The sequence below is a fragment of the Ochotona princeps genome, chromosome 5 (assembly GCF_030435755.1).
Source record: "Ochotona princeps isolate mOchPri1 chromosome 5, mOchPri1.hap1, whole genome shotgun sequence".
NCBI classification, from domain to species: domain Eukaryota; kingdom Metazoa; phylum Chordata; class Mammalia; order Lagomorpha; family Ochotonidae; genus Ochotona; species Ochotona princeps.
The window spans coordinates 82,727,369-82,752,248 of record NC_080836.1 but is presented as its reverse complement, the minus strand read 5'-3'; the positions used below and the strand labels follow the sequence as shown (position 1 = coordinate 82,752,248).

General features: G+C 38.7%; 1 protein-coding gene and 1 pseudogene across 9 annotated transcripts in view; one reads left to right on the top strand and one right to left on the bottom strand.

Annotated features, from left to right (window-relative positions):
* The window catches only part of PIKFYVE (phosphoinositide kinase, FYVE-type zinc finger containing), a 92,256-nt gene that overhangs the window by 15,656 nt on the left and 51,720 nt on the right, over positions 1 to 24,880 (bottom strand). For 8 of the 9 annotated variants that reach the window (XM_058664925.1, XM_058664924.1, XM_058664929.1 and 5 more), the window contains 12 exons: positions 24,379 to 24,479; positions 22,518 to 22,589; positions 21,426 to 21,597; positions 13,867 to 14,045; positions 11,413 to 11,526; positions 10,221 to 10,329; positions 9,967 to 10,121; positions 9,287 to 9,377; positions 6,782 to 6,842; positions 4,839 to 4,976; positions 3,747 to 3,867; positions 1,864 to 1,959 (listed from right to left, as the gene is read on the bottom strand). In XM_058664925.1, coding sequence (XP_058520908.1) covers positions 1,864 to 1,959; positions 3,747 to 3,867; positions 4,839 to 4,976; positions 6,782 to 6,842; positions 9,287 to 9,377; positions 9,967 to 10,121; positions 10,221 to 10,329; positions 11,413 to 11,526; positions 13,867 to 14,045; positions 21,426 to 21,597; positions 22,518 to 22,589; positions 24,379 to 24,479 — 1,409 coding nt within the window. The remainder of the gene's footprint in view (positions 1 to 1,863; positions 1,960 to 3,746; positions 3,868 to 4,838; positions 4,977 to 6,781; positions 6,843 to 9,286; positions 9,378 to 9,966; positions 10,122 to 10,220; positions 10,330 to 11,412; positions 11,527 to 13,866; positions 14,046 to 21,425; positions 21,598 to 22,517; positions 22,590 to 24,378; positions 24,480 to 24,880) is intronic. The other variant, XM_058664927.1, reaches the window with a different exon arrangement.
* On the top strand, positions 4,180 to 4,328 carry LOC118757991 (U2 spliceosomal RNA; annotated as a pseudogene).

The following is a 24,880-nucleotide window of genomic DNA, read 5'->3' as shown; positions in this document are numbered from 1 at the left end:
AAGGAAAAAGGATTTTTGGAATTTTCTTATTAACACCTCAAAAAGTCTGACTCCTCGGCAAGGAATCTGCGAGCTTTAGATAAATCAACCGTCATGCAGAAAGAAAAGATGTGTTAGGATGAAGATCCAGGCCTACTTAACTACAGTTTCTGCACTATTCAATCGACTGTAGATCAAAATAGTGCAAAAGCAAAAATTATCTGCATTGAACAGATTTCCTTTTTCTTATCATTATTCCCTAAACAATGCAATTTAACAAATATTTACATAGTATTTATGATATATCAGCTGCTATAAATCATCTAGACACAGTTTAAAAAATATATAGGGATATGTGCATAGGCTATATGCAAATACTGCATCATTTTACACAAAGGAGTTGAGCATTTATGGAAAAAGCTGCTGGCTCGGGCCCGGCACAACAGCCTAGTGGCTAACATCCTTGCCTTGCACGCACTGGCATCCCATATTATTTATTTGAATAGCACAGAAATGGACATCGAAAGAGAGAGATTGCCCCTATGCTGATTCACTTCCCAAATGCCCATAGGAGCTGGGACTGGGCCAAAGTTAGTAGCAACAACTCAATCCCAGTCTCCCACATCAGTGGCAGGGACGCACTGGTTGGCATCAGCTGCTGTTTCCCAAGGTATGCATCAGGAAGAAGTTGGAACGGGTGGGGGATGGATCTGGGACACAAACCCAGGCACTTCAATATGGGGTTCAGGCATCAAAAGCAGTAGTTAGGGCCCAGTGCAATAGCATAGCAGCTAAAATCCTCTCCTTGAGCGTGCCAGGATCCCATATGAGCACTGGTTCTAATACCGGCGGCCCCGCTTCCCACTCAGCTTCCTGTGTGTGGCCTGGGAAATCAGTCAAGGACAACCCAAAGCCTTGGGACTCCGCATCCATGAGGGGGACCTGGAAGAAGCTCCTGGCTCCTGGCTTCAGATTGGCTCAGCTCTGGCTATTGCAGCCACTTGACTTGGGGAGTCGATCAGTATAGAAAAGATCTTCCTCTCTGTCTCTACTCCTCCCTGTGCATCTGACTTTCCAATAAAAACAAACAAATCTTGAAAAAAAAAAAAGCTCTTGGCTCCCAGCACTGTACTGTCCAGTTCCAGCTACTGAGGCCATTTGGGGAAATGAACCAGCAGATAAAAGATTTCTATCTCTTCTAACTTTGGATTTCAAGCAAAATAACAAAATCAATTTTTAAAAAAATGTACGTAAAATTTTTTTAAACACCTTATAATAGAAAATTGTGTTTTAATTGAACATCTTAGATTCTACTTAAACTAAGTTCTGCAAGACATAACAGATTAAAAAATTGTGTTCTTTTCAATATTAATTTGTAAACAAAGGCAAATTTAGGCACTTTTTAAGACACATAAGTAAATCAAGTCAAAAAATCATGAGGTTAGATATAGAAATAGCATTAAGCAGGAAGATTTAACCTCATATATTTGGAAAATGGGAGTTTATAAATGAAACCACAAAAAAGGTGACGCAAGATCAATATGCTCCAACTACTATCTCAATGACTAAATCAAAGAAATAGATACAAGGAATACAAATTATAACACAGAAAATGGTGAAAGAACTCAAGGATTAATAACTAATTGGCCTAGTCGGGCTTTTTATTAGGAGCTTTTAAATAACCAGTCAATATACCATTATTGTGGTTAAGATAAGGTTTTCAAGAACCAAAAGAACAAACTATTGTGATTCAAATATGTATGTAATATGTTTACAACCATTTTTGCTTTATCACACATGAAAAATCCCCCAAATAAGGTGATTAATAGACATACATATAATACACAAATATAGCCACAAGTGGGAAAATCCCAGAATTAATACCTGAGAGCAAAAGCGATGATGGAGCTGGGTTCCTTCTCACAGACGGCAATGGGTACCCGCTCATGTTCATACATTAGATAGTGCTTATCTGGATCACTGGTGAAATATTTAAAGTACATTAGTACTTTAAATAAAGTAAAATTAGTACAAAATCACATATAAAGTTCCTTTATCTAGTTTCAGGTAAGTTACAGAGAAGTTACTGGATTCTACACAACAAAAAAAATGTTTAAGTAAGCCAAAATGTATACAGATACCATGAACTTAAATAGTCAATGAAAAGGTATCAAGAGAAAATTTTTAACTTTATCAGGAAATTAACAGAATGAGGTTTCAAACCATAAGGTCCTGGAAAAATCACTTCAAATCTTTCTACACTGCCAAGACTTTAATCATACTAATCCCAGAAAGAATTTATAATAAATAGAAGTCTAAAATATTTCGTGTTTTACAACAGACTTGAGAAAAAGTCTTCTAGAAATTGTAGAAGACATACTATTAGCCCAACAATATATGACACAGTTCAACCACTTTGCTATTATCACATGGAAACTCAATGGTGATGTCACTCAATCCCAATTTGCTCCATGACTTTATCTAATTGTCCTATATATGTTCCTTTCATTCATTTTATTTAGGCGCCACCTACTAAGCAAAACATACATGTGCCAGAGAGATACTGAGAAAAGCACTAGTAAATATTTTACAAATGTGAGTAGTTAGTAACATGAGGGTGAAAAACATTGGCATTGTAGAGTTTTACAGTGTGGTGGAGTAAAGAAAAAACCCTACATTAAAAAACCCTCTGAGAAATACTATAAGTGAATTGTTTCAGCATGAATAGCTGTATTCTCCCCAAAAATTCTTATGTCAAAATCCCAACTCACAACATGACAGTATTAGAAAGTGACACCTTCACCAGCAATTTAGGTCTCAAGGATAGACTCGTAAGACCTTATAACAGAGCAGAGAGAGTTCTCTAATCCTTTCCCATCATATCAGGATACAAAGAGAAGTTAAAAACAAACGTTAAGTCCTCATTAACAATTTTTCTGCCTTCTGTATACACTTATATCACCATAACAGCAGCAGCATTTGACGACTACACAGGTCAACAGTGAGGAAAAAAAAAAAGATCAGTAACCCTAAATTCTTTCCCAATCTGAGTGAGGTTAATACAACAAAGACCACACAAAAGTGTATGGATCACAGCACACCAACACTGCCACACATTCCAGTAAACTATTGAGCCAGTAATATTATTCTCCCACACAACTAGCAATATATTTTTAGGATTATGAAATTAATGCATGTTGTTATAATGGATAAAATTAATGAAAGCGGGACTGCCAGGACACAATCTTGCGCCCATATGGGATCCTGGCACACAGCAAGGCGAGGACTCAAGCCACCAGGTTACCACTCCTGGCCCCAGATAAACATATTTTAAATGTGCAAAAATGTGTCCAGCATGGTAGCCTTGTGGCTAAAGTCTTCGCCTTGCACTCACCAGGATTCCACACGGGCACCAGTTCATGTCCTGGATGCTCCACATCCCTTAAAGCTCCCTGCCTGTGGCCTAGGAGAGCAGTTGAGGACAACCTAAAGCCTAGAGATACTACATCTGTGTGGGAGACTCGGAAAAGACTCCTGGCTCTTGACTTCGAACTGGCTCAGCTCCAACCACTGCGGCCACTTGGTGAGTGCATCAACAGAGGGGAGATCTTCCTCTCTGTCTCTCCTCCTCTCTGTACATCTGACTTTCCAATAACAATAAATATATCTCCAAAAAAACAAATAAATGTGCAAAGATAAGAGATTTTTTAATTATTAATTAAGAAAAACAAAAACACTCAATAGCCACTGGCTTTTACAATACTTACAAAGGAAATGGAATAGGATTGTAGCTATTTCCTGGAAGCAAATTTGCAAAGATAGCTTTCATGGTTGACTTTTCCTTCACTTGGCTGTCTGTGGATCCCAGCAAATGTCCATCAAACACATCTAGGATGAAAAACACTCTATTCATACGCTGATTCACAGAGAATAAAAAATTTTCTTTTTGAAATTCAGACATAAATACACCAAACTTAGCAAGTATGATTTAAAATTACTTATCTACAAAAAAATGACATTTTTTTTACATCCTATTACATCTGAACCTGAGATGACCGCAGTCAATGGCTTCATACCAAGATAAGGAGCAAGGCATCATCTATGATCAAACTGCTTCCTTCTCGTTCATGTACTCAGTCAACTCTTCACTCGTCTCTCCCAATCAGTTTTGTGTACTATGGCTATAACAGCTGACCAGAGATCGCTTCTCAGCCTTTTGGCTAAGATCAAGCGTAGTATATCTGATCAGAGTATTATTTTTACAGCTACTTTTTTTTGCCGTGATTTTCAGCTCAGACAGAAATCAAGTAATATAAAAAGCAACGTATGAATTTATTGTTACAAAGCAATGTTTTATGCTGGAGAAATCATTGCAATTTCTCTTATTCTTTTTTTTCTTTTTTTTTATTTATTATTTTTAATTCATTAATTACATTGTATTATGTGACACAGTTTCATAGGTACTTGGATTCTCCCCACCCCTCCCCAAACCCTCCCACCATGGTGGATTCCTCCACCTTGTTGCATAACCACAGTTCAAGTTCAGTTGAGATTCCCCCATTGCAATTTCTCTTAATCTCTTACAAAGTAATCACCAGATGCTTTACGGACCTCAAGAAAGTAAGATAGAAGGTAGATGAATCTGAGTAATAGTTCATCATTTATATGTTTGCATATCAAACAGTTCAACTAAAGGAAATGATAAAATGTTAAACCTGAAAATTGCACTTTCAATAAGTATTTTAAAAAATTCAAGTGGATAAGAAGGCATGTGCCAAACAAACAGCAGTGTCTTTCGGAGATGCGTAGGAACCAGCCTTGGGTTCATAAAATAATAGAAACAGTAACTTTAACTGTACCTTCAGAACTGCTACCTGTGTCTAGCTCAGGGGGGCCACCCACAGATGACTCAGATACAACTTCAGGGGGAGTAGGCAACTGCAGATGAGTAGAACTGGTGGAACTCTGGCTGGACAAGGTTGTTAAGAAACGGTCCTCTAAAGAAAAACAATCTTTAGTGAGTCATTTGGACACAGTAAATCCCTTTCTACTAATTTTAATGTCTTGACACTATAAATTTATATTTTCTAAAACATATTTTTAGTTTTTGAAAATTATTGAGATCATATAACTCATTTCATAAAACTATCTACAAAAATCTTGAAGGCCTGTCTGACTTGATCACAATCAAATTTTGTTGGCAGTATACAGACTAGCAAACAAGCTTCATAATACACTTTACTTTGTAACAGAATGTCTATCTAAATATCAGTTTTTCACAGTAATAAAAAATGAAATTAGGATATTGTGAGAAAAGCTACATACTCATTTTGTGGAAGAAAAAAACATCAAATTATGACAGAAAAATACCAAAAATTAAGAGTCGATTCTTATTCCGTAAAGACTGTCTAAAAAGTTTACAGGATAGGGCCCAGCAGTGTGGCCTAGCGGCTAAAGTCCTCGCCTTGAAAGCCCCGGGATTCCATATGGGCTCTGGTTCTAATCCCGGCAGCTCCACTTCCCATCCAGCTCCCTGCTGTGGCCTGGGAAAGCAGTTGAGGACGGCCCAATGCATTGGGACCCTGCACCCGCGTGGGAGACCCGGAAGAGGTTCCAGGTTCCCGGCTTCGGATCAGCGCGCATCGGCCGTTGCAGGTCACTTGGGGAGTGAATCATCAGACGGAAGATCTTCCTCTCTGTCTCTCCTCCTCTGTGTATATCTGGCTGTAATAAAATGAATAAATCTTTAAAAAAAAAAAAGTTTACAGGATGACAGTGATATTCAATGAAATTCTGTGAAAGACATCATAAATTTTTTAAATACTGTAATGGCATTGAAAAAAAAAATTGAGCTATGTACCAGTGTTGTGATGTAGCCAGTAAGGCAGCTGCCTGTGAAGCCAGAACCCATATAGGTTCAAGTTTTGAATGCCGCACTTCCAGTGCAGCTCCATGCAAACAGCCCTCTCCCATAAAAACAACTGAAAGTGGCCCTACCACTCACATGGGAGACAAAGAGGAAGCTCCCAGCTCCTGGCTTTGGTCTAGCCCAGCACCTGCCATTGTGGCTACCAGGTGAGAGAATCACCAAATGGAAGATCTCCCTCCTTCAACCCCTCTTTCTATAACTATGATGTTCAAACATTTTTTTCAATTAGGCTATGGGCCCAGTACAACAGCCTAGTGCTCACCTTGCACATGCCAGGATCCTATATGGGTGCCAGTTCATATCCTGGCTGTTCCACTTCCATTCTACCTCCCTGCTTGTGGCCTGGGAAAGCAGTGGAGGACAGCCCAAAGTCTTGGGACACTGCACCTACACAGGAGACCCAGGGAAAGCTCCTGGCTCCTGGCTTCAGATGGGCTCAGCTACTGCCATTGCAGCTACTTGGAGAGTGAACCAGCAAATGGAAGATCTTTCTCTTTGTCTCCTTGACTGTAAATCGGACATCCCAATAAAAATAAACTTTAAAAAATTAAGCTATGTAAGATTTTTGCAATGAAACTTGGGGGTTGACTTTGAAATAAGTAATCCCATTTGAAATAAGAAATCCCATTCTGTTTGTTTCTTCCTCTATTCGCAGCCCTTTATTTCATAGAGATATATATCTACTTTCCAATTTATATTGTTTTAATATATTATACTGTATGATAATCTTAGGTTGATATAGTTATACATTCTCTACAAAAAGTCTATGAACAACTGCATTAGGGAGAAAAACACTCAAAATAAGCAGTCAAATATACACCAAGAAATTCCTTTAACTCTAATGGCATGTGATAATGAGACTCAAAGACCAACCTTTTTCTCCATTTTGAAGTCCTGGAGAAATATTCCGGGGAGATGCATCCATTGCACTAATCTAAAAGAAGCAAATACTTATATTTTTTTTAAAATGCTAAAATAACATTTAAACATTTTTTTTTGAACTTGGTAAATCCTAAACTCCTTAGTCACAGGACCCAGTTGTACTGCTAGAAATCACTGAGGACACCCTTACTAACTTATAACAACTTCTGTTACCTTTTTAGAAATTAAAATTAAAAGTATTCATTTATTCATTTAAAAATAAACCTATTATAAGTCAACATGAATAAACTACTGATTTAATAAAACACATATTTTCCAAAATTATAAAAATCTGGCAAAAAGATAGCACTGTTTAACATTCTCACAACTCTCTCTAATGTTCAGCTCTGTATCTGGCTTCCGTATTGAATATAGACCTTCTGAAGTCCTTGAGTGACATGAGAAAATTGTCCTAAACCACAGTTCACTTCTTAGCATTAGAGCACTTAAGTATAATGATGATTATCAATCCAATCTAGTAATCTATGATTATCCATTGAACTTCTTCAACTTGTAATATATACCTAGAACAGCTATAAGACCCATGCAAAAATCTCTTACAATGTCATGTCGCAGTTGCTTGATTAAAGTTCTTCATGTTAAAGAGATCTCCTCAGTCAATCTGTGCTACTCCTATCATCATCAACCAGTGCCTCGGCAATACTGTTTCCTTCATGGGAACTTTACATTGCTGTTTTAAATGTTTATTAGTTCATGTGTTTATTGTCACTTCAAATGCTCCACAGGGACAGAACTGACTTATATGCCTTATAATCTAAACAGTCCATAACACACAAGCACACAGACCTATAATTTATCAACAGTCATAATGGAAAACAGTATGGAATTTCCTCAAAGAAATTAAACTAGAACTATCATATGCGCCAGGAATCCCATACTAGGTATATATCCAAAGGAAATTAAATCAAAATCACAAAGTTATCTGTACTTTGGTGTTAGCTACAGAACTAGTCCCCAAACAGCCAAGAAATAAAAACGATCTAAATGTCCATGTGCTGACAAATGAATTTTAAAAATGTGGTACTCAGCCATAAATTAATGGAAAATCCAAGTACGGCTAGTCTAACAGGCAGAATTCTAAAATGACCCTAAGATTTCCAATACCTAGTGCATATAAACTTGTCCTAACTTCAACCAACACTAATTTAGTACTGTTGCAAAGAGATTTTACACATGTAAAATCAGTTACAAATCAGCAGTCCTCAAAATGGAGAAATAATCCAAGTGGGCTTGAAGTTAATCATGGAAGTAAATCAGTTTCTACAGATCAGAAAAAAGAAGTTACTTGATTTGAAATCTAAGAACAATTTAACACACTGCTCACAGGTTTTGAAGACAGAGAAACCCACAGCCCAGAACGCCGGCAATCTCGAAGAACAGCTCCTGGGGAGCATGCTTTGCAGACAGCAGGTAAGATGCTGCTGGAGACACACCCACATTTCATATCCCAATACCTAAGATCAAGTCCTGGCTCTGATCCAGATTCTAGCTTCCTAGTAATGCATGTCTTCAGGGAGGGGTTGAGGAACACAACAGGTGATGGGTCAAATACTTTGGTACTTGGTTCAGCTTGGCCCACCCCCAGGTTTGCAGGAATTGGAAAAGTGAACCAACCAGCAGAGGAGATCTTTCTCTCACTCTCTCCTTTTCTCCCCACACTGCCTCTCTACCTCTCAAGTAGATAAAAAATAAACCTAAAAGAATTTTAAGGAAGAAAAAAAAATGCCTTTTGGTTGACAGCAAGCAAAACTGGGGGGGGGGGGGGCCTCAATCCAATAAGAACTACATCCTGCCAATCAACCTTCATGAATTTAGACCTTATATCTTGGATAAGACTATTGCTTGGTTTCAGTTGAAAGGGAATCTGAGCACAAATCTGGCCCATGCGTATTAGATATGAGTCATAAAAATTATGAAACAATGAATTTGTGGTTTTGAACACTAAGTCTGTGATACTTTGCTGTTCAGGAAGAGAAAGAGACAATTGAAAACCTGGGGAAAAAAAAGCTAAATATATCAAAGCACAGAAGTTGCTCAGTCCAGATTCCTTAAGAGTTTCTCACTAAAGCACAGAGATTAAAAAACATCCAGAACTTCAGAGCTACACAGTAAGAGAGATGAGGACACTCATTCTGCAAATTCACATCTACTCTTCGGCCGCACCTGCTTATCACTGTAGCACTCTCCTCAGTGATGAGGATTTTTTTTAACAAGTATTTTTGAAACAAATATTTCAAATGAATTCTCTAAGAGATCAATTGATTTTCACCTAGGATTTCAAGTACTCCAGGTTACAGCTCCTTTAAAACCCTCACAACTTTCAAGAAAAGCCCTATTTGATATTACTAATAAAGTATGTATTAAGCCATGGCTTCTAAATGTTACAAATGCAATTCTGCTTCTCTCAATGAGGGTTTAAAAACTACACTTTACTACCTTGTTTTCTTCTCCTTGTCTTAGTCTTCCAGGACTTGGAGGAACTGAAGGTCGTTTTCTACCCTTTTCCTGCTGAAAAAGGTCTTGTAACCTAGGACCAAAGGGGGGAAAAAAACATGGCGTGTTACTACCACCCTAGTTAGTGTTTCTACCTTTTTTTCCAACTTATAAATCCCATAAATTAACTCTTCCCAAGTGGATTCTATGGACTATAAAATTGCACAGAAGACTGTTTTTGACAAATCTAATCAACTAAGAGATCTTGCTGATATCAGTAGGGCTACAAAGGAATGATAGCAAGTTAATATGAAAAAGAATTATGAAACATACACATATCAGTAAAGGTATATGGCAAACAATATATATTTAAAATTCCTGATCCCAAAGCCAACAATCACTCATGGCAGACAACTCAAGAGCAAACGTATCTGAAAACAGAAATGTTTACAATCATAATTGAAACAATATTGACAGTTGCTCTCAACTTTTTAGCCGTCACAAACTAATAATTAGCAATATATTTCAAAGGGTGAAAGAAAAGGGAAGGTAACAGAGAAGAAAAGCTTCTATAACTAACTTTACGGTAAAATGAAGTACCTTAAATAATAAAGACTTAAAATCTGTCTTGCAAGAAAAAGTTTGGCAATAATATCAAAAATAATCAGCCTGTGAAATCCTACCTGTTATTCCAAGCTTGGAGCACTTCACAGAGGCTTTGCTTCTTGGCAATGATGGACTCAAAGATTGACTGCAACTGCTGAGGGGTGTCCACAGAGGAGGACATGAGCCTTGCCTGCATCTTCTCAATCCAGTTCTTGAACTCACCCTCTTCCATCTGCAAAGAACAAACTATTTCTGAAACAGGACTCCGAAACTCAAAATCTTCTGACAAGTTAATAATTAACTTTAGAATTTCTATCAAAAAATTAATTACCTCTTTTTGTGCAAAGATATCTTCCATTTTTTCCTCTCTTGTTTTACTGAATGTGTCAGTTTTCAAAGATGCAAGTCTTTCATCAACAGCAAGATATACCTGTGAAACTCTTGATAGACAGAGAAAGCCAAGCACTTCAGTGCATGGAATTAAACTTTCTATCTCACATAAACAAAAAGATGTTCCATACAAAACTGTAACTAAAATGTTTCCTCTAAGTAAGAATCAGACATAATTTTTCAGAAATAAAAAGACCTGAAAAGATATACCTGCACAGTAGGGAAACTACAAATAATTTAAGTTGCTCTATATTTCTTCATAGAAAAAAGAGAATGGGGCCCGGCAGCGTGGCCTAGCGGCTAAAGTCCTCGACCTGAATGCGCCGGGATCTCATATGGGCGCCGGTTCTAATCCCGGCAGCTCCACTTCCCATCCAGCTCCCTGCTTGTGGCCTGGGAAAGCAGTCGAGGATGGTCCAATGCTTTGGGACCCTGCACTCATGTGGGAGACCTGGAAGAGGTTGCTGGTTCCCAGCTTCGGATCGGGGCAGCAACGGCCGTTGCAGCTCACTTGGGGAGTGAATCATCGGATGGAAGATCTTTCCCTCTGTCTCTCCTCCTCTCTGTATATCTGACTTTGTAATAAAATAAATAAGTAAATAAATCTTATTAAAAAAAGCGAATGGAAGACAGTGCTTCCACCAACAATAAATATTAAATGTTTGAAATAATAGGTCAATGAACACTGACTGGATAGTTCATAATGCAAATATGTATGTATGTATGTATTAAAACATCAAATAACATTTCACCAATGTGTAATTTTATATGCCTGTTAAACATTTTTAAATAAAAAATAAAATATCATGACTTTGATACCTTCTATTTTACACCTATATTGTCTATATTTCTTTTTTTAACACTAGGAAATAGTCTATGACTTTAACTCCAAAGTAAAAAAAAAAAAAAAAAAAAAAAACAGAAACCCTCAGGATATCTAGAACACAGGAGTGATTTTCCTGTAACAGGAAAATCTATGTTGACTGCTTTCATACATAATACACAATTTGAAAATTAAAGTTTACATTTTCAATGACAGTTAAATGAACAAATCTGACACTTTGAAGTAGCTATGAATTACAGAAAGGGCTAAACAAAACAGTACGATCAAAGAAACTAAAACTAAAACTTACTTTTGGAAAAAATCCTTTAGATCCTGAAGAAGGGAAACTTTTAATGGGGCCTGACGTTTGATGAATATTTTGGGAAGCGGAACACATACTTCAAGAAGCCGAATAGGAGAGTAGCTGAAAGAAGGAAACAGAAGTAGCAGAAAAATGTGATATTTCAATATGTTAAGTAGATTTACATCATGATGATAAATTAATTCCTATGACACAACAGAGAAAATAATGTCTACGAAATGTCATGCCAGCACCATGGAATAGCAGATTAAGCTGCCACCTGCAACACTGGCATACCAGAACACTGGCATACCAGAACACTGGTACACCAGAACACTGGTGCAATTACTTGCTGCTCTACTTTCAATCCAGCTCCCTGCTAATATACCCGGGAAACCAATGGAACAGGCCCAAGGTCTTGGACCCCTAAAATGCCATCCCTTGTTTGGGAGAGACTTTATCCTTTCAATGCAATATGGCACAACCATTTATCTTTTATGGGCTATTTATAAAAACAGAAATACCTCTGATGTCTCCGATATCATCTTTCTCTGTGAAGAAAGAGGCTTGTTTTTACAACTAGCTTAGACATGAAGTGGTCATTATATTCCCAGATCCTGAGAATTCTTGAGTCTGTAACTTTTTTTTTTAAGATTTATTTATTTTTACTGGAAAGGCAGATATGCAGAGAGGAATGACAGAAATATCTTCCACCCACTGGCTCACACCCCAAATGGCCACAGTGGCCAAAGTTGATCCAATCGGAAGGTAGGAGTCAGGAACTTCCTGGTCTCTCCCATGAGTGTAGCGTCCCTAGGATTTGGGCTATCCTCCACTGTTATCCCAGGTCACAAGCAGGAAGCTGGAAAAAAGTGGAGCAGCCAGGACACAAAGCAGCACCCATATGGAATGCTGTACTTGGAGGTGGAGGATTAGCCAGTTGAGCCATTGAGCCATCCCTGAGTCTAATTCCTTTGCATCTGAAAAGGTTTCTGCTTACTAGCTACACCCCATTTAAGCTCCAGATTCAGAATTAAAAAGAACGAAAGTCATAACAATAATAATAAAGAAAAGATTTTAAAAAAGAAAATTAAAAAAAGAAGAAAATTCTAATTAGAAAGATTTCCTGGGGGTCTACCATACACATGTCAAACACATTACAAGAATTCAAGATAAATCATAAGATAAACAAGAGTTCAAATTCATGTCCTCACAACATTAAGGGATAACAACATTCATCAGAAAAAAAACAAATACTGGGGGTCAGCATGTGGTGCTCAGATTAAGACTGCCTCTACTGTCAGCATCTCACAGGATCACCAATTTAAGGCCCAGCTGCGACATTTCCAATCCAGCTCCCTGATAATGTGCCTGAGAAAGCAGCAAAGGCTGGCTTAAGGGCTTGGGTCCCTGCACCCATGACGGAGCCCCAGATGTCTGTCTCTCTCACTTTCACTCACTCTCTAACTCCCTCTAACTTTGCCTTTCAGGTAAATAAACAAATAAATATTTTAAAAATGTTTAAAACATATATCAAATCCTTAGTACTATTAGGATAAAAATAAAGCAAGAAAGTAGGGAGTGATGGGATAAGAAGGTGCCAGGGCTTGTGAAATATGAACAATAACTTGCAGGCAGTAAGGAAATACTAGGCAAATACCCGGAGCAGCAGTTCAGAGGCAAGACTAAGCACAAGGTGGGGAACCTACCTACCCTGAGGCCCAGTTAGGGGGCTGGTGAAGGGAAAATAGTAGGAATGAGAGAGAATAGGTCCTGGGCAGACAGAACATTTACGAACGTATCAGCCAGTAAATGGTGTCCGACTTTCACTCTAGGGGAAACAGACACCCATGGACTGTCTAGAGCAGCAGAGTGTAACCTGAGGTGATTTTCCTGTAAGTATAAATCTGTGTTGACTGCTACATTAGCAGCAGATCACAGCAGCAAAGCCAAAGGGAAACTCGCCGAGGCGACTACAACAATCTAAGTAAAAGACCAGAATCAGTCCCGAAACGTAGTGAGAGAGGTGGCGAAGAGCGTACACATCTTGGATGTATTTTGAAAACAGGATCTAAAGGCTTTCTCAAATGATTTCATATCACAATAGTAACCATCAATTCTCTGAACTTGGAATTTTTAGTTCTATCAGAAACATGTTACTGCCTTTATTCTAGTTGTTATCTCAACCAAAATTCTGACAGGCTTTCAGTAGCGAATATAATGTTAATGTGGCTCATAGTAAACGATAACCAACCAGAATTCAAATCATCATGACTCCACCACTTATATACTCTACAAGTGATCACACCTACTTCTTCGGGTAAGGAATAAATAAACTAACAGGGAATGCTCTTAGCCAAGAAGCTCAAATACTCAAAAATTAGTTCAAATTAGTAATAGTGGGAATGTTGCAAAGTTTCAAGGGGTTATGTGATCTTATGCAAAGTTCTTCTGACTTCTCACCTGAAGGATGCCACCATCTGGTTATAGGAGAAATACTGGTGATAGTCATGGTGCATGGAGTGGCCACAAGGCTCAGCATTGGCTCTCCGAGTGTACTGGTACCCATAAAACCTAAGTTCAAGGTACTTTGCAAATGACATAGACCAGGATTCATTGGAAAGTGCAACAACTGGGGTTACCTGGAAGTCAGTAAACATAGTTTAGTTATACATGGAGAATATATTAAAAATTAATATAAAAACTAATATACTTCCTATTCGAACGTAAACCTAATAAATTTTGACTGCAGAACACTGGGAAAATAATAAAAGTTCAAAGGTGGTTAGGATTAGTGGTGACAGAGTAGAATAACATCATCTACAATCCCTAAACCAACATCAATACACTAACATATGCTTATTCTTTCTAAATATCAATAGACACATATAATATAGCAAATGTCAACACAGTAAATATTTGCAAATGCAATCTTTCTTGTAATTAGTCTCCTGTCATTATTTTACTGTATTTTAAATACATTTTATTATTTAAAGTGAATTTCCACACATATAGAAATGTTGTGTAACTTTTTGTTTTTTTTTTTTTTGAAAAGCAGAGAGAGTTTCGAGCAGTTGGTTCACTTGCACTGCTAGAGACTGCAGTCAGCAGCTAAAGTTGAGTGCCAAGGCCAGGACTGGAGCACTTAATTAGGGCCTCCCACAGGGTGGCAGCAACAGTTACATAGGCTATCCCTGTGGTCTCTCAGATCCTGCTTGCATAAACAGGAAGACACAGTTAAATGAGGAGCTGGGTATCGAACCAGGCACTTCAATATGGGGCATGGGCATCTGAACAAGCATTTCAACCACTAAGCCAAACCTGTGCAACTCTGTAAAAGACAAAGCATCTTATTACTAATAACTTGTCCCTTCGGATGTCACTTAAGACTTTATAAATTTCTCCTTATTTGTATGACACCATGATGAACACCTTCGTATTTTCATACTCACAACATGCATACTTCCTCGGAATAAAATTAATACAGTTAGGAAATAGTGGGTCAGAGGGACAAATATGTATATGGTTATTCATACTTAATGCTACATTTTCTTTTTTTTTTTTTAAGATTTATTTATTTTTATTACAAAGTCAGATATACAGAGAGGAGGAGGAGAGACAGAGAGGAAGATCTTCCATCCAATGATTCACTCCCCAAGTGAGCACAACAGCCGGTGCTGTGCCAATCCGAAGCCGGGAACCAGGAACCTCCTCCAGGTCTCCCATGCGGGTGCAGGGTCCCAAAGTCTTGGGCCATCCTCAACTGCTTTCCCAGGCCACAAGCAGGGAGCTGGATGGAAAGCGGGGCTGCCGGGATTAGAACCAGCGCCCACATGGGATCCCGGTGTGTTCAAGGCGAGGACTTTAGCCACTAGGCCACACTGCCGGGCCACTACATTGTCTTTCAAAGCAGGCATATTGGTTTAAATAATCTTTAACAGTAACTGAAAGTGTCAATTTTCCTTTTCTTTTAAGTTTTTTTTTTTAGCATTTTATGATACATTTCCATAGGCTCTGGGATTTCCTCTCACCTCTCACCTCTCCCAAAATCCCCCCCATTACTGGTTTCCCCGAAATTATTACAATGGTATAATCTTTCATAAACAGTCATATGTCCACCAATCTGCTAATTAAGTGTATTCTGACATTGTAGGTATAGACCATAACAGAGTCCAGCATCCTACTGTCAAGATATATTTAACAGTTTCACTGGCAGTCCATCTTTGATTTTGAAGTAGACATGCACACTATGTTTTATCTTCACATCTGGGAATGCGTCTGTATTACATATAGCTACTATACATCCCTTAAATGAAAACCATAAAACTAAATTAACAACAGGAGGAAAAATACAAATTTTACAACATGAAGCTAAATAATGTAATACTTAATGACTAATGTATTGCTGCAGAAATGAAAATCAAAAGAACTTCTTGAAGAAAATGATGCTAATGGACCCAGCCTAATAGCATAGCAGCTAAATCCTCACACTGCATCCACTGGGATCCCACATGGGCGCCAGTTCTGGTCCCAGCGGCTCCACTTCCCATCCAGCTCCCTGCTTGTGGCCTGGGAAAGCAGTAAAGGACGGTCCAAAGCCTTGGACCCTGCACCCTGCACCCGCGTGGGAGACCCAGAAAGCCACTGGCTCCTGATTGGCTCAGTTCTGGCCACTGTAGCTGCCTGGGGACTGAACCAATGAACAGAAGTTCTTTTTCTCTGAACCTCCTTCTCTCTGCATATCTGCCTTGCCAATAACAGAATAAAATAAATCTTAAGAAAAAAAAAGGAAAAAGAAAACACTACTGTATGACCTATGTGTCACTGAAGAAATAAGAGAAATTCTTCTGAAGAAATGAAAATAAAGACAAAAATACTAAAACCCATGAGATATAGCAAAAACAGTATCAAAAGGGACATTTTTAACATCACAGGTGCTTACAAAAAAGTAGAAATATTTCAAATGATCTAATAATGCATCTGAAGAATTTATTAAAAAATGAGCAGGACGCAAGAAATGACAAAAATCACACCAAAAATAAAATTGAAAATACAAAACTACAAATTGCAACAAGAAAGAGCCGTTTTTTAAGAAGATGAGAAAAATAAACTTTTAGTAAGACTAGCAAAGAAAATCAAGAGAGAAAACCAAGTGAAATTAGAGATGAAAAAGAAAGCATCACAAGAAACTAGTAAGGTGATCTCTTCTTGTTAAATAGATCCTCTGGTCATTGTGCAGTGTTCTGCTTCATCTCTTTTAATATTTTTCAGATCAAAGTCTATATTATCTGATATAAGAATGGCTATACCAGCTCATTTTTCATTTTCATTAACCCAGATTATCTTTTTCCATCCTTTTACTTTCAGTTTCTGCAAATCTTTGTTGCTAAGATGTGTCTCCTGTAGGCTACAGAGGGATGGGCTTTGTTTTTTGATCCAGTCTGCTAATCCATGACACTTGGCTGATGAGTTGAAGCCATTTATATTCAGGGTTGATACTGAGAGGTACTAATTTGATCCTGTCATTTGAGCAATGGATTCTTCCTTTATTTAGTCTTCTTTTGTTGTTTTATTGGACATTCTCATGTTTGCTTTTGGTTTTGGAAGGTATTTATTCCTTTTCTGTCAACAGACCATATTTTTTTAAGATTTATTTATTTGCTTGAAATTCAGAATTACAGTGAGGAGGAGACACCAAGAAAGGATCTTCCATCCACTGGTTCAATCCTCAAGGGTCCACAATGGCCGGAGCTAAGCCGATATAGATCTCACAAGTGGGTACAAGGTCCCAAGGCTTTGAGCTGTTCTCCAATGCTTTCCCAGGTCACAGGCAGGGAGCTGGATGGGAAGTGAAGCAGCCTGGACATGAACCAGTGCCCATATGGGATCCAGGGGCATGCAAGGCAAAGACTTTAGTCACTAGGCTACTGTGCTGGGCCCAACCAAACATTTCTGTAAGTGTCACTTGTAGGGCAGGATTTGCAAAGAGGTGTATTCTTTGAGCTTTTTACTGTGAAAGAATTTTCTTTCATTTTCAAAGACAAAGGAAAGCTTTACTAAATAAGTTATTCTGGGCTGATAATTTTCTTCCTTTTAGGATCTGGAAAACGTCACTCCATTCTCATCTGGCCTGTAGAGCTTCCTCTGAGAGGTCAGCAGTGAGTCTGACTGTGATTCCTCCATATATTAACTGATTTTTTTTACATGTATACTCAAGGATCTTTTCCTTGTGTTCAACCAAAAAGAGTTTGTACCATGGCAAAGATCACTTTTGGTCAACCCTACTGGGAGTTCTGTAACCCTCCTGCATTTTTTAACCTTTTATCATTATTATTATCATTTCATGATACAGTTCCATAGGCTCCTGGCATTTCCCTTATCCCCTCCCCAATTCCCTCCCCCGACCTAGTTCCTATATATCATTACTAAAATATAGGCTTCCCAATTCTTTCTCCAAATTAGGGAAGTTTCCCATTATTATTTCACTGAATGCATTTTTAAACCCCACTTCTCTTTCTGTACCTTCTGGAATTCCCATGAGTCCTATAGCCTGTATTTTAATAGTTTCCTTTAATTCTTGAGCACTTTGCTTAGCTTGATTCAGTTCCTCTTCAAGTTTTTGCGTTGTTTCACCATCGTTGAAGGAAATTTCTTCCAATTCTAAGATTCTTCCCTCTGCCTTGCTCATTCTATTGAGACTTTCCTCCAGATTTTTAATTTGTTCCACTGTGTTTTTAATTTCTAATATATCAGCTTTCATTTGATTCATTGCTGCTATTTCCTATGTAACATATTCCTTAAATTCCTTGGACTGCTGTATTTGCTTCTTATTGTTGTTAAGAAGCTTTATAACAAGTTTTTTAAAGTTTTTTTTTAATTATTATTCTTTTTTTTTATTAATTACATTGTATTATGTGACATAGTTTCATAGGTACTGGGATTCTCCCCACCCCTCCACAAACCCTCCCCCCATGGTGGATTCCTCCACCTTGTTGCATGACCACAGTTCAAGTTCAGTTGAGATTCCCTCCTTGCAAGCATATAACAAACATAGAGTCCAGCATCTTATTGTCCAGTCAAGTTCAACGGCTTCTCAGGTAGACCCTCTCTGGTTTGAAGACAGAGCCACCAGAGTATCATATCCCCCTTTTTCTCAATGTCTTCCTCAGTTAACTCTGAGGTTGACGAAGGTTTGTTCCTTTGCGGCAGAGGCATCACTAATATCCCCTGCACACCTACGTCTTGCTCTGGGTCACTACTATTTTGGTTAGCAGATTCCTTTCCTTAGGGCTGCTTTCTAACCTGTGTTGCCCACTGTTCTACAGGTTGGTTTTACTGATTCCGTTTTGTACCTGTCTCTTCATTTGCAGTCTTAATATCACTCCCTCTGCCAGGTTTCATTCTGGGGCTCCTCATGCAAGGCTTCCACACTGTTTCCATAGCTCTAGCTCCTAGCACAGCACTTTCCAACCTCTCTAATCCTGTGCTAACAGCTGCACTGTTGTCTGCACAGCATTTCTCCCAAGTTCAAGCAGTACCTGGGATTAGGAAAACATCAGCTGTCCTAAACCTCTGGGTTGTCAGTGGTGCTTGTCTTTCCAGAACCTGCTGGCTGTTAGGTCTGAGGGCGAACTGGACCTATTTTGGGTAAACTCCCAGGATGTCACGTTGGTACTCTTTTCCCTGTGAGACCAATAAAATGAGTTGAGCCAGACAAAAGTTCTCTCGTGGCTCAGTACCTGTACAGCTCATTGATGTTGACTCAGCCCCACAGCCTTTTCCTCAGTAACAAAATGGCACCTGATGTGGCACAGGTGAGGATCTGAGCTGTGAAATCCACCTTGTTCCAGCACCCACCTGCTTGTACTCTGCCACTCTACTTCTGCTTGTGGTCGAAGCAAGCGAATCAGCAGATTGGGCTTTTCTATGCCTGGGTACACCTCCTGAACTCCCAGGGAACTCCCCTTCTCACCTGACCACTGGTGGAGTTCTGATCACTGATCACAGAGTATCTGATTACTGCAACACCACTCCACTAACTGCTGCTTCCCCATGTCCACGGATCTCCAGGTGTCCCTCTACCCGTCCTCTCCTATTTCCCAGGATAGAGCCCTTTCTGCTTTGCCCTGGCTAATGATTCTCTGCTTAAACATGTCCTTTCCCTATTCCTCCAAACTTTGTTTTCTCTCAATTTCCTCATTTTCTTATCAACCTTAAAAATTATAAGCCTCTGAAATGTGATTTGTCAGTTAATAAAATATTATTAAAGACATTCTATTGTTCTCATTTAGACTTTTTTTGACTACTAGTAATATGTATTTGCATATCTCACTATTAATATTAATTTCCTTTGTCATGACTTCTATTTTTCTATTATCATGGCTTATTCAAATTGATTATTAGTATTTAAGTTTGCTAATATATTATAATTTTTCTTGAAACTAGAACTTTGTCATCTTAATATACCAAAACTATGTACCTTTTTATTTCTATCTTAATCCTCAAAGCAGAAGTTTTTGTAACCATCAATCTAGAGAGTTCATATACAAAGGTACTTCAAAAAAGTTGTGAGAAATTGAATTAAAAGTGTTATTTTAGATCAAAACTTCTAAAACTTCTTATGATGGGTTACCAGACGAGATCGGGCGCATTCAGGGTGGTATGGCCATAGATATGATGGGTTACCAAAAAGTTCATATAAAAAGTGTGGTTTAAAAAACACATGAATTCTACAAAACTATATAGGATATTTCAAAAAATTTGTGAAAAAAGTTAAATAAATTTATAATGCTGCAAGAAATTTGTTTCCTTTACTAAAGACTCCTCATTACTAGCTATCTAATGGAAACTAAAGACCTATAAGAACAAGTGAAAGAAAAACCAGTAACTGCTAGAATACTTTCATGCCTATAAGTTTGTTGCTTCAGGAGGAGCCGACTTTCATTTTACATTAGCAACTGATAATTAATATAGACCTCACTATTGCTATCCATAATTTCTAAATGCTTTCCAATATACTTTAAAATAAGTCAAATAACAATGAGCTGAACTATATACATATTCAAGCAATCTGAACAAAAATTGTATCTCAAAAACATGACACTGGCACTAGACACTTATACCAGAATTAGAATATTAAAGAAAGGCACACAAGGGAGGGGCCCAGCATGGTGGCCTAGCGGTTAAAGTCCTCACCTTGAACGCGCCAGGATCCCATATGGGCGCCGGGTCTAATCCCAGCAGCTCCACTTCCCATCCAGCTCCCTGCTTGTGGCCTGGGAAAGCAGTTGAGGACAGCCCAATGCATTGGGACCCTGCACCCGCATGGGAGACCTGGAAGAGGTTCCTGGTTCCCGGCTTCGGATCGGCGCGCATCGGCCGTTGCGGCTCACTTGGGCAGTGAATCATCGGACGGAAGATCTTCCTCTCTGCCTCTCCTCCTCTCCGTATATCTGACTTTGTAATAAAATAAATAAATCTTAAAAAAAAAAAAGAAATGCACACAAAAGAAGTATAACATAAACTTCCTTTCTCACGAATGTACGTCAAAACCAGTAGAGATCTATTTTAACATGGTCTCACCTGTATCATCTAAAACATAGGTTCAAATTCATTATAAAAATATCCCAATATACTAAAATTATTTTATAAAACTGTTTCCATTAGCAGACAGAGGAGATTCCTGATCCTTATTTCATTCCTGACGTCTAGCAGTTTCTGACACAAAAAAAAGCACTAATAAACGTCTGTTGAATGAATAAACAAACATAATTGGGAACTGTCAAGATATAATCTCCTGATATTTTACCAATATAAAGCACCTGCATTTTATGTAATGACATACATTCCTAAGATAGAATGTTCAAAAAACAAATACTAAATACTCATGGCAATGAAACATCAAATGCAGTGAACACATTAACAAACTATAAATTTAAAGTAATATAAAGCATCCTCTTACCCTGAAAGAACTATACAAATAAAGACATAAGCGACAAAGAACAGTGATAGGATCTACTTACTTGTTTGCAGATTCTACACCAGGAATATGTGAGAATTGTATGCTGATAACCAGGTACTGGAGAATCCAACTCCTTCAGTATTATCTGCACACATCCTTGGCCATGGACAAAGCGCCGAATGTGATGCACCATGGGAGTATCACAGAACATACTAGGACACTGATAAGAAGGCCTTTGACAAACAAGAAATTCCTTCTCACAGTAAGTATGAAACAAAGAAGGCACACATAAGAAAGACCGGCTAATTAGAACCACTGTCAAGGGCGAGCAGCATCCTCCGTGGAGGAGCAGCGACTACTGGCCGTCTGTACCGGGAGCCATGCTCCTCTGAGCTGCAGCTAGGCAGCCTGTCTTCAAACACAGACACAGTAAGTTTCTACTTGTTAAGTACCTTTTATTTGCCAAATAGTTTTAAAGCATCTCATTTTATCCAATGAAATCCTGACACAGAAGACTGTTAATCCCTGTAGAGGGGAATTACTTGCTCTTTGTCATGTAAATGGCAAGTGATAGCCCCAGGACGGAAACCCAGGTCGACCTGTATCCAGTGCCTCCCTTACTCTCATTTGGATCTCTGCAAAAACAGAATCCTCAAAGTCTTGATTCAGGATGGCAAGGAAATGAGATGGGCAGGAATAAGGGATATACTGGATGAACATCCCACTCTGAACAGAAAATTGATCATACTCTGATCTATGGTGTGAAACTGCGGATCATGTGATGATACTTTAAATACTGCTCATGTTTGTTTTGGTTAGCAATTCTGCACATAAAAAATGCATGGGTACAATGCCATAGTTTGACAAGAACAGTAAGTTCTGCTCTTCTGTCACACAGTATCATGATTGAGACAGAAATCTAGTGCATATTTCAAAAGTGCAATGTAAAAGAGAATTTTGAAGGATTTCACCAAAAAGAAAAGATACTTGTTTCAAGGTGATAAATATGCCACTCACCCTGAGTGATTATTACACAAACTATACAAAAATCAAAAGTACCATGTTGTGCTCCACAACCATATACACAATTATGTGTGAAACAAAAATATATTTTAAATGCATAATGCAACATAAAGCAGAAATCTTCCCTTACCTGAAACAGTATCTTTCCAAGAATATTCCTAACGTAAGATCATTCTTTCCATAAAACTCCATTGTTACAATCCTAAAACAAAAGACTGCTTTTTAAAAACATAAGAATTAGCAAACAGCCAAGATGTTACCTAAGACCACACATTCTGATTACCTACCAAATGTACTTACAGTGAGACACTTATGCAGGTAATATTTGATGTGGCTATGGGACAGAATTTGCTTCACCCAATTAAAAACTTTATATTAATCAAGCTGTAGACCCTTTCCCACTCAAGGGCTTATAAAACTATTTGGTATGTATGTATGTGTAAGTTGTAATGTTAATTAGGCAAGACTGAGTTGAGTTAGGAAGAGCTAATTCCTTCAGAATCTTAGGCCCTGTCAACATAATTTGACTCATGTCTCCTGTTCTGTGGAATACACTTTTTTCAAAGATTTTATTTATTTTTATTGTAAAGTCAGAAATATACACAGAGGAGGAGAGACAGAGGGGAAGATCTTCCATCCGATGATTCACTCCCCAAGTGAGCCGCAACGGCTGGTACTGCGCCGATCCAAAGCCAGAAGCCAGGAATTTCTGGGTCTCCCACACGGATGCAGGAACCCAAGGTTTTGGGCCATCCTCAAATGCTTTCTCAGGCCACAAGCAGGGAGCTGGATGGGAAGTGGAGCTGCCGGGATTAGAACCTACACCTATATGAGATCCCGGTGTGTTCAAGGCAAGGACTTTAGCCGCTAGGCCACCGTGCTGGGCCCAACTGAAAATGGAAAATAGCAGCTCATATTCTTGCAAAAAGCAGACTCCTACCTTTCTAACTTGGTAAACACACATAAATAAGTGCATCGGGTTTTACGTCCGTTGAAACCCACTTCTTGCTCAAGCAAAGACTGAAGGAGTCCATATGGCATGGGTCCCCAACCTAAAGTCGGCCTGATAAAACTAAAAGCCTTCTGGAACAATCTACCGTCTCTCTGCTGGAAATGCGCATTCCTGACATCAAACATGAAAACACCTAGCAGACTTGATCATGGAAATAGTGCCTCAAAAAAAGCCAAATATGTTCCACACTATTTTTTAAACCAAAAGTATCATAAAAACATGTTATTTATATGTGACTATATAATTTGTACCAATGTAAAATGTGATTTTCCAGCAACCTACTTAGAATTAAGTTTTAGAATAAAACCTATTATTAAAAAAAAAAGGTTCACTGTTCTCTTAAAAATGACGCCTGATGTGGCTGGAGCAGTAGCATAAGCTTTGGTCTATGGTGCTGGGATCCTATTTTGCTGCCAATTAGAGTCCCAGACCATCCAGCTCTCAATTTAAGGCCTGGAATAGCAACAGACAATGGCTCAAGTCCTCAGGCCCCTAAGCTATTTGGAATCCCAGAAGCAGCTCTTGGTTCTTGGCTGTTGACTCCTGGTTTCGAACTGGTTCACCCCTGGCTGTTGCAGCCATTTGGGCAATGAACCAGAGGACAGAAGATTCTCCGTCTCTCCTTTGCTCTCTGTAAATCTTCCAAATAATAGTAAATAAATCTTTCAAAAAAATGATGCCTGAATGGAAACACTACCTAAACACATATATTGTCATCAAAATACTCACAAACTAGCCTTGGTGTGTTAACTTTCTCACCTTTTTAAGTACAAATTTCTCTTCTACACCTCAATTTTCTGACTCCTTAAATACTCTCACTGACCTACAGGCACAAATAAACACAAATTTCATATTTCACACATTTAAACAGTTCACATATGACCGGCAGTGTGCCATGTACCTAAAAACAGCTATTGTCAATTTTAAGTTGTTGGGAATTATTATTAAGTGAAACAGTTTAAGCAGACAATAGTCTTACCAAGGACTGACACAGGCACTGGGAGCATTGCTGGACTGGGCAGAGGAACTGCTGAAGAGAACACATAGTCTCTGGTGGTTAGCAGGGTTCAAACAGTCCACCTGCAAGAGAAGGAACACACGTGCAACTACACTTCAGAGCATATTCCAACCTCAGAGCATCCCTCTAAGTGAGACAGAGCTCACTGTTGTGGTAACACCTCCCAGCATCATTACAGATCATTACAGATCCTGGTAAGGATTTAAAACCACATCATAAGGACGGCCCAAAGCTTTGGGACCCTGCACCCGCGTGGGAGACCTGGAGGAGGTTCCTGGTTCCCGGCTTCAGATCGGCACGTACCGGCTGTTGCGGCTCACTTGGGGAGTGAAACATCGGACGGAAGATCTTCCTCTCTGTCTCTCCTCCTCTCTGTATATCTGACTGTAACAAAGTGAATAAATCTTTAAAAAAAAAAAAAAAAAAGAGCCAGCACCTGTGGTGCCACCCACATGGGTGCCAG